The 12,095-nt window shown below is 41.6% G+C and overlaps 1 protein-coding gene across 1 annotated transcript in view; it reads left to right on the top strand.

The window, feature by feature from the left end:
- The window catches only part of LOC142183515 (uncharacterized), a 166,177-nt gene that overhangs the window by 89,039 nt on the left and 65,043 nt on the right, over positions 1-12,095 (top strand). The window contains exons 12-14 of the mRNA XM_075258664.1: positions 2,409-2,555; positions 5,263-5,370; positions 10,240-10,320. Coding sequence (XP_075114765.1) covers positions 2,409-2,555; positions 5,263-5,370; positions 10,240-10,320 — 336 coding nt within the window. The remainder of the gene's footprint in view (positions 1-2,408; positions 2,556-5,262; positions 5,371-10,239; positions 10,321-12,095) is intronic.

The following is a 12,095-nucleotide window of genomic DNA, read 5'->3' as shown; positions in this document are numbered from 1 at the left end:
ATTAGAGATGAGCGAACAGTGTTCTATCGAACACATGTTCGATCGGATATCAGGGTGTTCGCCATGTTCGAATCGAATCGAACACCACGTGGTAAAGTGCGCCAAAATTCGATTCCCCTCCCACCTTCCCTGGCGCCTTTTTTGCACCAATAACAGCGCAGGGGAGGTGGGACAGGAACTACGACACTGGGGGCATTGAAAAAAATTGGAAAAAGTCATTGGCTGCCGAAATCAGGTGACCTCCATTTTAGACGAATAGTGGATTTCAAATCCGGGTCATATGAGAATGTGAACTTTGTGACTATGAGACAGGGATAGCTGTACAGGCAGGGATAGCTAGGGATAACCTTTATTTAGGGGGGAATGTTATTAAAAATAACTTTTTGGGGCTCTATCGGGTGTGTAATTGTGATTTTTGTGAGATAAACTTTTTCCCATAGGGATGCATTGGCCAGCGCTGATTGGCCGAATTCCGTACTCTGGCCAATCAGTGCTGGCCAATGCATTCTATTAGCTTGATGAAGCAGAGTGTGCACAAGGGTTCAAGCGCACCCTCGGCTCTGATGTAGCAGAGCCGAGGCTGCACAAGGGTTCAAGCGCACCCTCGGCTCTGATGTAGGAGAGCCGAGGGTGCACTTGAACCCTTGTGCACCCTCAGCTCTGCTACATCAGAGCCGAGGGTGCGCTTGAACCCTTGTGCACACTCTGCTTCATCAAGCTAATAGAATGCATTGGCCAGCGCTGATTGGCCAGAGTACGGAACTCGACCAATCAGCGCTGGCTCTGCTGGAGGAGGCGGAGTCTAAGATCGCTCCACACCAGTCTCCATTCAGGTCCGACCTTAGACTCCGCCTCCTCCGGCAGAGCCAGCGCTGATTGGCCGAATTCCGTACTCTGGCCAATCAGCACTGGCTAATGCATTGTATTGGCTTGATGAAGCAGTGCTGAATGTGTGTGCTTAGCACACACATTCAGCTCTACTTCATCGGGCTAATAGAATGCATTGGCCAGCGCTGATTGGCCGAATTCCGTACTCTGGCCAATCAGCACTGGCTAATGCATTGTATTGGCTTGATGAAGCAGTGCTGAATGTGTGTGCTTAGCACACACATTCAGCTCTACTTCATCGGGCTAATAGAATGCATTGGCCAATCAGCGCTGGCCAATGCATTCTATTAGCGTGAACTGAGTTTGCACAGGGGTTCTAGTGCACCCTCGGCTCTGCTACATCAGATTGCTACATCTGATGTAGCAGTGCCGAGTGTGCATCAGATGTGTAGTTGAGCAAAACTGACTCAGCACTGCTAAGTCTGCATTCGCATAGGAATGCATTGGCCAGCCTTCGGCCAATCAGCGCTGGCTCTGCCGGAGGAGGCGGAGTCTAAGGTCGGACCTGAATGGAGACTGGTGTGGAGCTATCTTAGACTCCGCCTCCTCCAGCAGAGCCAGCGCTGATTGGTCGAGTTCCGTACTCTGGCCAATCAGCACTGGCCAATGCATTTCTATGGGGAAAAGTTAGCTTGCGAAAATCGCAAACTGACAGGGATTTCCATGAAATAAAGTGACTTTTATGCCCCCAGACATGCTTCCCCTGCTGTCCCAGTGTCATTCCAGGGTGTTGGTATCATTTCCTGGGGTGTCATAGTGGACTTGGTGACCCTCCAGACACGAATTTGGGTTTCCCCCTTAACGAGTTTATGTTCCCCATAGACTATAATGGGGTTCGAAACCCATTCGAACACTCGAACAGTGAGCGGCTGTTCGAATCGAATTTCGAACCTCGAACATTTTAGTGTTCGCTCATCTCTAATAAAGATCCATTCACAAAGCTGAAAATGGCACTGAATTTGGTGCTGCATTTCAGTGCAGAAAAAAAAAGCTTCCCATTGACTTCAATGGATTCCGCCATTTTTTTTAAAAAAAAATTTAATTTTTTTTTTTTTTTTTTATTCGTGGAATTTTCCACTAATGGAAAAAAAAAAGCTTGCTTCAGGCAGATTCTGTCTGTAAAAACCAACACGGTCAATGTGATGCAGAAAATTCATGGGTGATGATGCAGTGAGCTTCCTAATGGCTCGATTACTACAGCAATGAACTGATAGCTTTATGTATTATATATCTCTTCAGACCCCAGATTATAATAATTTCATTTCTGATTCTATCTGAACAAGTTTAGACTGAACCAGAGGATTGCTTTATCCCAACACCTTACAAATTTAATCTTCAGAGCTTCACCCATCCTTATTGATGATCTTTGCTAAGTATAAACCATCAATATTTATTCTTGGACATGCTTTAATTTTTTTGTTTCTGAATTTACTTTGGACTTCTTTCATTTTCACCTGACAATATAGAGAAATTGTATATAGTCTATCGAATTTTCTAACATGCTGTATTTTGTTATACAGGTAGATGCTGTGATTCTGCTAACAGAATATAGTTTCAAACTATGTGAAAAAGAAGTAAAAGCCATGCTTTCTAAAAGCCGCTTTCTCCAGCATTTCAAAGAACACCCTGGCGACCACCTGGTTATGCTTTTTGCATATCCAGAAAAGGTATTAAATGGATAAATTATTTAATCATATAAATATATAACTTGTGATTTTGGATACAATGGACATCAAACTGCAGTGTTTAGAGTGAAAGTTTGTAGTACAATGGTGTATATAGCAATAACATTTAAGCACAGCATGTTTTTGCACAATATATACACTTGGCGGAGTCCTGCTTAATACTTTTATGTGAAAACCAGGAATGCAATTGAGGAAGAAAAAAGATAATGGAAAGATTTCTACTTCTTCAGTGTTTTGGACCCACTCCTGATGTTTGACAACATACATTGTTGGCCAAAAGTATTGGCACCCCTGCAATTCTGTCAGATAATACTCATGTTCTTCCAGAAAATTATAATCACAAATTCTTTGGTATTATTATCTTCATTTCATTTGTCTTCAATGGAAAACCACAAAAAGAATTGTCAAAAAGCCAAATTGGATATAATTCCATACAAAACATAAAAAAAGGGGGTGATGCTTCTCTAATTTGTGTAATTACCAGCACCTGTTACTTACCTGAGGCACCTAACAGGTGGTGGCAATAACTAAATCACACTTGCAGCCAGTTGAAATGGATTAAAGTTGACTCAACCCCTGTCCTGTGTCCTTGTGTGTACCACATTAGAAAAAAAATTGCATTTCTCATTCTTCTTAATAAAGCTAAAAGTGCTTTCTCCAGCATTTACATGAACTTCTAAGTATTGAATGCAGTTTTTAGTTGCAGAAATTATGTAAATCTATCATGTGCAAGAATTCTCTAAGGGTGAATTCACACAGAGGAAAATGGTGCTGAATTTGGTGTGGAATCCACCTGAAGAAAGGGCAGCTTCGTTTTTGCGCGAGTGGGAACAAACCGCTCGCAGAAAAAGGAAATGACCGGCTCCCATTGGTTTCAATGGGAGACGGCAGGATTTTGACGCGGATTTCGCCTCAAAATCCTGACTATTTTGCCCCATGTGAACTAGCCTTTAGTAGCTGCACAAAATCGTTAAGTTACAGAAATGGGACGTTGGCTGTAACTACAGCTGGAGCTCCCCTAGAGAAGGCATGGAAGGTTTATTACCTCTCAGCCTTCCAACCAATGTGTACATAATGCTTAAAAAAAATCCAATTGGAATTGGAGAAAAAGTGCATTATGGGTTTTGTTTTTATGGTGTTCACTCTGCTGCTAAAATGAAATGTCACATGTATTCTATGTTTCGGTACAACTCCAGGGATTCCAAATTTGTATAATTCAATTTACATTTTAAACAATTAACAAAAATCCCAAATTTCTCCAATTTTTTTTTTTCCAAAAGTCCCCATAGGGCTAGGTGTACAAAGAGAAAACATGATGTTAGAGACAGCAGAGAGACAATCACTGGTTTTCTGTAGTAATGAGGAGTGATGTCACGGGATGAGGTATTTCGCTGGGTGTCATCAGCATAAAGATGGTATGGAAAGACAAATCTGCTGACGGTTTGTCGAATTGGGGCTGTGTGCAGAAAGAAGAGGAGGGGACCTATGAACGAGTCGTGATGAACCCTAACTGCAACGGGCAGAGGAGAAGAAATAGCACCAGCAAATGATACACTAAATGAGAGGTCAGAAAGATAGGAAGAAACCCAAAAGAGAGCCTTTTTAGAGATGAGCGAGTAGTGTTCGATCGAGTAGGTGTTGGATTGAATACTACGGTATTCGATCAAACACTACTCGATCGAACACTACAAGCTGTTCGAAGTTGAAGGTTCGATGCAGAACCAGTGTTGATTGGCAGAATGCTATGCAGTCGGCCAATCAACACTGGTTCTTCTCTTATCTTTAGAAGTCTTCTCCGTGCAGCGTCCCCGCGGCATCTTCCGGCTGTAATTCACTCTGCCTAGGCATCCGGCCTAGGCAGAGCCGACTGCGCATGCACGGGCCATGCCCTCGCATGCGCAGTTGGCTCTGCTCAGGCGTCGGGCATTTTAGTATCCCTGAAGCCAATAGAGTGAAGCATAGTGAGGAGGACATGGTGGTTTACAACGTCAAATGCTGCTGAGAGACCCAGAAGAATAAGTAGTGAATAGTTCCCTTTAGATTTAGCTGTCAGGACTTTGTTGGAGACTTTTGTCAGGGCCATTACTGTAAAGTTAAGTGTGTGATAACCTTAAACTGGATTCAGACTGGGATTTTTGGACTGGATTTTGATGTGGAGGCCGTCTCAGAATCTGGTCCAAAAAAACAGCTAGCCGCCACTGGATGCCTATGTGCTAGCATTAGGTATTTGCATGCTAGCTAGATCTCCCAACAATCTTATTTGCTACTTATCAGGTCCTTTATACTGTTGTGAGGTGTAGGAATCGTGCTATCAATTATCCCTGCATAGGTATTAACAGTATACGGAGGGTTCAATTTTTCTGTCCCTCAGAGTTGCTTGCCCGAGTTCATAATTTTTGTATATACACTATCTTTTTGGGCTTCAACCAATATAGACTAAATTTGTGAGGGCCATACTTCATATATAGGCAGTGTTTTAGAGTGACTGATCACCATCTGGTCAGGTTTTCTCTTTAGCACCTACCCTCCTTTCCTAGTGTCTGCATCTTAGTTGTAAGGAGTGCTTTTAATTGTTCTAATAAAGTTTATAGTTTTACTATGCCCTCTTTTGGATAGGGACACCTCCATTTATTTTTGGTTACTTACAGTTATATTATTTTTCTATTTTTGTTTGTTCACATTCTTTTAGAACTCAAAATGGCAGTATGCATCCAGTGATGAAGAAGCTATAAAGTCACTTGAAAAACAAAGAAAAAGAGATGTCGAGCTGAAAGAAATTAGAAAAATATTGAAAATGGTAAGTTAAATCTTGTACTTTATATACACAATAGGCAATCTATCTGTTCTTTTTTGCTTATTAAACTTATCACAGTACTTGGTAATGGACTAAACCAGATGTGCAGACATATTTTGTGGGGATAAAGAGAGCTCTGATTGCAGAGAAAATAAACTTTTATCACGCTTAGAAACTAGAGAACTGGAGCACTGTAAGTGATCCTGAGCCAAGCAAGTATGTATCTTTAATCACTTCCCGGGGCATCTCTTGCATTGTCTCGTCTGTACTGACAATGCTGGAGCCATCAGAGAAGACCAAGAGGGAGGTGTGTGCAAGAGTTTATTGAGGTTCTTGCATGGCTGTACCGAATTCCCTGTTAGTGAGCCATCCGGGTGCCCGCACGCATGCCAGCATAGAGAGCTCTCCGTGCCCTCTCTGACACGCATGCCATAGGATCACCATCACGGCACTAAGGACACCAGTGCTTCCATTGTATGCATACATATGTGTGCTCCAAATAATTATACCCAATCAATGACACCATTCTTAATCTTTTCCCTATGCCTTCCTTTAGGTTTTAGACAGAATTTAGCAGGGACAGCAGCACCTGAATCGATCTTATTATCCTGCTATGGGCATTATCTGGCTTCCCTGCTCCTCTTATACCAATTGCAAGATTTTCCCTCCTGATGTGCCTAAATGGTTCTGTGATAGGCAAAATGTATTGAGGATTAGAGGATTGACATGGAAATATAGGGAACTAGTTTATGGTATGTCAATATTGCACATTAAGATTACCTGGGGTAAATAATTTCCATATCCCTTTTTGCATTGGTTGTGAATAAATCAATATATCTGGTGATAGAAGCCTATACACCCTTTATAAGAAAAAAAAAAAAAAGCTACCTGGATATATTTAGACTGGCTAGTCGCTACCAGTTTATAGGGATACTAGCAGGAGGACCCCACTTTGCACAGGTATATTTCATTTTTGTTTGTGTAATGGCCCCATATGAATTGTTCATTTTTGCACCAGTGTATTTAGTAGGTCGTTTGTGTGTGTCCATAAGCGTCATGTGATCATGTGTATCTCATTTTGAATATCAGTGAAAAATCTGAGATTGGTTGTTATGGATACCTGGATTGAAGCTGCATGAATGTGACTTTGCGTAACAATGTCATCCACAGCGCTCTACCCCTTTAAAGCTGATATACCGCAGTGAAGTGGTACGCAGTGGCTACAGAAACCTGGTGTAAAGCTCTGATGTGTGTTACTCTGTGCAGAGGCATGTATATAATCCTCCAGCATGTGGTACTCTGTGCAGACACATGTATCTTATCCTCCTTCATGTGGTACTGTGTGCAGACGCACGTATCTAATCCTCTGGCATGTTGAACTGTGTGTAAATGCACCTATCTGATCCTCCAGCATGTGAAACTGTGAGAAGACGTGCATATCTAATCCTCCGGCATATGGAACTGTATTCAAACACGCGTATCTAATCCACCGGCATGTGGAACTGTGTGCAGACGCGTATATCTAATCCTCTGGCGTGTGGAACTGTGTGCAGATGTGCGTATCTAATCCTCCGACATATGGAATTGTGTGAAGATGCGCGTACCTAATTCTCCAGCATGTGGAACTGTGTGCTGACACACGTGTGTAATCCTCCGGCATCTGGCACTGTAAGCAGATGCATGTATCTAATCCTCTGGCATGTGGTACTGTGTGCAGAGGTGCATATCTAATCCTGTGGCGTGTGGTACTGTGTGCAGAGGTGCATATCTAATCCTCCAGTGTGTGGTACTGTGTGCTGACACATGTAGCTAATCCTCCAGCATGTGGAACTGTGTGCAGATGCGCGTATCTAATCCTCAGGCGTATGATACTGTCTGCTGATGTGTGTATCTAATCCTCCAAAATATGGAACTGTTTGTAGACATGTATCTAATCCTCTGGAGTGTGGAACTGTGTGCTGTGCAGAGGCGCATATCTAATCCTCTGATGTGTGGTACTGTGTGCAGAGGTGCATATCTAATCCTGTGGCGTGTGGTACTGTGTGTTGATGTGTGTCTAATCCTCTGGCGTCTGGTACTGTGTGATGACGCGTGTATTTAATCCTCTGGTGTGTGGTACGGTGTGCTGAGGCGTGTATCTAATCCTCTGGCGTGTGGTACTGTGCTGAGCCATGTATCTAATCCTCTGATGCATGTATCTCAGTTTGGATATCAGTGTTGGATTATGCGTGTGGAGTGACAGTTAACAGGTTTGTATTGGCTAATGGGGGTCATTGTTTTGGGAATACTGTATCTCCAGAACGGTACCTCAAAGATAGTTGAGGTCCAGTCTTAAATCTGCCTGGACACCTAATCTATCTGTTTGCCAAATTTGGTGACGATCGGTCCAGTTGTTTGCTCGCACATAAAGAACAGATAGACAGAGAGAGTCAGAAACTCATTTTTATATATATGAGACTAGCAGGAGGACCCGGCTTCGCACGGGTATATTTCAGTTTTTGTTTGTGTAGTGAACCCATAAGAATGGTCTAGTTTTGCACTGGTGTATTTTGTATGTCGTTTGTGTGTGTGTCCATAAGCATCATGTGGTCGTGTGTATCTCATTTTGGATATCAGTGAAAAACCTGCGATTGGTTGTTATGGATACCTGGAGTAAAGCTGTGTGAATGTGACCTTGTGTAACAGTGTCATCTACAGCGCCTTGCCCCTTTAAAGCTGACATTCAGCAGTAAAGGAAAACGGCTGGGTTGCTATGGAAACCTGGAGTAAAACTCTAATCTTGTGTTAAGGTGTGCTGAGGTGCGTATCTAATCCTCCGTCATGTGGTACTGTGTGCTTAGGCGTGTATCTAATTCTCCAGTATGTGGTACTATCTGCATACGCGTGTCTCTAATCCTCTGGCATGTGGAACTGTGTGCAGACTTGCGTATATAATCCATCGGCATGTGGTACTGTGTGCTGAGGTGCATATCTAATCCTCCAGTATGTGGAACTGTGTGCATAGGCGCGCGTATCTAATCTTATCCCGTGTGGTATTGTGTGCAGATGTGCATATCTAATGCTCTGGCATGTGGTATTGTGTGCAGTGGCGCATATCTAATCCTTCAGCGTGTGGTATTGTGTGAAGACGCAAGTATCTAATCCTCCAGCACCTGGCAGTGTGTGCAGACGCATGTATCTAACCCTCCGGTGTGCGGTACCATGTGCAGACATGCGTATCTAATCCACCGGCATGTGGTACTATGTGCAGACGCACATATCTAATCCTCCGGCGTATGGTACTGTGTGCAGACCCACATATCTAATCCTCCGGAGTATGGTACTGTGTGCAGCCTCACGTATCTAATCCCCTGGCATGTGATACTGTGTGCAACCTCGCATATCTAATCTTCTCGCATGTGGAACTGTGTGCAAACGCGCATATCTAATCCTTCAGCGTATGGTATGGTGTGCAGATGCGCATATCTAATCCTCCAGCATGTGGACCTGTGTGCAGACACGCATATTTAATCCTCTGGCGTGTGGAACTGTGTGCAGATGCGCATATCTAATCCTCTAGCTTATGATACTCTGTGCTGACTTGTGTATCTAATCCTCTTATAAATCTACTGAATCTATTTGAAGAGTTAAATTTTAAACCCTTAAAGGAGTTGTCTAGGATAAACCATTTTTGGCAAGGAGACTGGGGAAGGTGAAAAAAGAAAAAAAACACACTCACCTGTTTCCAGTGTTCCAGTGACTTCCACCATGATGCTGTCCAGTGGAATTCTGCGCTTCTTCCGGTGGAAATCCTCCTTTCACATGCAGGCCTAATGGAGGGAACCAAGACATCTCTCCTATACGTCTCCTAGGGTATAAAACGTCAGCCATTTTAATTAGTCTGACACAAATCTCCATTGTTTAATAAAAAAAAACAACCTAAGAATTTGGAATTTTCAGGTCAAACCTGACTTGGTACTAACTGATTTACGTATTTCCAACTCTGGCCCAGTTATCTAGCTATCACAATTAGGCTCCTGTAGAAGTCACTTAAATCTTTGCACTTCCCCACGAACATTGCAACTTAAAATAGCCATATTACCCTATGAGTACATAATCCAAAGTTCAGAAAAGCATTTTAGTATTGGAAAGTGTTGCAATCATTGCAACAAAGTATGTAACGTGACAAAATTTGTTGAAATTAACGGCACCGATATTTTCAGCGGTAGATAAAACCGGACTTTGAACCAAAAAATAAATAAATAAATAAAACTGCACATTGATGAGAATGTGAAAGGTCCTCTTTAAACAATGATATTCTAGGTGATAAACGTGCAATGCTAAAGACCGATGTTAACTAACAGGCTCCTGAAAAGTTTTTACAGTATATCCGTGTTATGAGAGGTTACTAGACCTGTTTTTAACAGAATGAGTGCTCCAGTACATACAGATGCAGTATGTACAGTATGTAATGGGCTTGTTTGGGATTATGTTTAACCCAGACAACCTCCTTTAAGGGGATAGCATATACATAGACTAACCTAGAAAACAAGACTCCCTTTTAACTTGTGTAGCACTTCAAATAGCCAATGACTGAGCTAGAGTATCCTCTAATGGAAGCAGAACACCATGGCATGTGCTGTAGAGGTTTTCAATATATTCCAAGGGCTAAATCCAAATATAGAATCACTGAATTAGAGCAATAACAATCGCTTTGAATTCTACTGAGGGACCCTGGATAGTTGCCTTCCTCTCCCATCTCCTGGACTGGTAATGTAACATTATGTTATACAGTATATGTCTGGAACCCATGTTCTGCCTTTTCTCTATTGAACCCATTTTTCATTTACAGCTTTGAAATGTTAGTATGGTCAAACGTGTTCTCTCTTATAGGGTGAAACATCCAGAGATCTAGAAGAAAGGATTATTACCTCATACATATTACCAGTTCTGCACACTTCAATCCTTTCAATGGTAAAAGTTACTGTTTTCTGAAAAATATCAAATGATTTAATTTTATAAATATTTCAAATTTGTAAAAAATCAATATGTAATAAGTGTGCAAGAAAATAAGGAAATGTATTTACAAGCTGATGGCTTTAAGACGTGGATCACCATAGGAAAATCTGGTTTACTAATAAAGACATCGTTGGCCTTAATAAAGTGCCGGGAAGAGATGAGAATAACTGCTCCCAAATCCTGACCCTAGGGCTGGACATGTAGGAAGAGCTGGGAAGTGGTCATCTACATTGTTGCCATAACTCCCATAGAGAACAGTGGTGGAAACAGAGTAGCATATTTAGCTATATTATTTCTGTAACTCCCTGTGTTATGCTGTTTTCATAGCTACCATTCTCCTCAAAGTTACGGAACAGGGAAGTTCAGCACTGCTCAGCTACTCCCATATATCCCATCCTAGGCGTTGTGACGGGATGCAGTTATTCCCACCTTGACAGAGATTTGCCAAGGTAGGAAAAACCCTTTGCAGCAGAAAAGCTGCAAGGAAAGGGGGGTTGGGGTGCTAGTGGTACAGGAGACTTCCGCTAACACATTTCCCGTCTCTTCCCTCTGGACCGCTTCTTCCAGCTGTGACTTGTCTCTGTAAGGTTTGCAACACAGACATCTTTGACTCCTCACTTCTTCACGCACCCAACCCCCATATTATATATATATATATATATATATATATATATATATATATATATATATAAAATCCGGTCTGTCAGCAACTTGTATGGATGCAAAATGTCCTTTTATTGGAAAAAGCAGTACACCACGTATCGGTCCACACTGGGACCTTTCTCAAGTGCATTTGAGAAAGGTCCCAGTGTGGACCGATACGTGGTGTACTGCTTTTTCCAATAAAAGGACGTTTTCCATCCATACAAGTTGCTGACAGATCGGATTTTTTTTCCTATTGCAAACCCTTTTGCCTGGAGAGGGGTTTCTGCCGTGCAATTTGTGGGATAATCCCCAGATTTGCAGGTGCTGCTGCAATTATTTGTCTTTGAAATTTTTATATATATATATATATATATATATATATATATATATATATATATATATATATATATCAGTGTTTGGGAGTATTTAAAATACAAGTAATTAGAATAGTGTTTAAAATACTTGTCAGATATTTGTATTTTGTAATTAAAATACTTTTTTTATTCAGTATTTTGTATTTATAATTAAAATACCTTTAGGAAGTATTTTAATTACTGTCTAAATTGAAAAGAAATGTTATTTAAATAACCCGCCTCACTGCACTTAAAAAAAAAAAACGAGAGGGAAAATTCCAGCGCATTCCAGCAACGCAAGTCTGCCTTGTAGTGAAGCGTGATTTAATTTTAGTTTTTAATCATCCTGATTGCTTAATCCATTCCGTAAAATTACTTCAAAAATAGAGGAAAATTGTAATACCAGTGAAGGGAGCGCAACAATGATTCAGATCTCTAAGACCCGCATCTCCATGCAATTTTGGAAGGAACTTTTTTCAAAATTAACCAGACTTAATCCGGAGTGGCAGGAATGGGACAAAAAGTGTCTGCTTACTGCAAGGCCTGTCCAAGCAAGTTAATCACGGGTCAAATAAACTCAACGTCCAACTTCGACTTGGTTCACACATCAGTATGCCATCCGTCCGTTTGAATTCAGTTTGAGACTAAAAACGGACTGATACACATACTGATTGTATACTGACACCTTTTTATGCTGATAGCAAACGATGTCCGTCCCCTAGAGGACAGATA

The sequence above is a fragment of the Leptodactylus fuscus genome, chromosome 1 (genome assembly GCF_031893055.1).
Source record: "Leptodactylus fuscus isolate aLepFus1 chromosome 1, aLepFus1.hap2, whole genome shotgun sequence".
Classification (NCBI taxonomy): Eukaryota; Metazoa; Chordata; class Amphibia; order Anura; family Leptodactylidae; genus Leptodactylus; species Leptodactylus fuscus.
The sequence above is the reverse complement of the archived record's forward strand: the minus strand, read 5'-3'. Positions and strand labels throughout refer to the sequence as shown.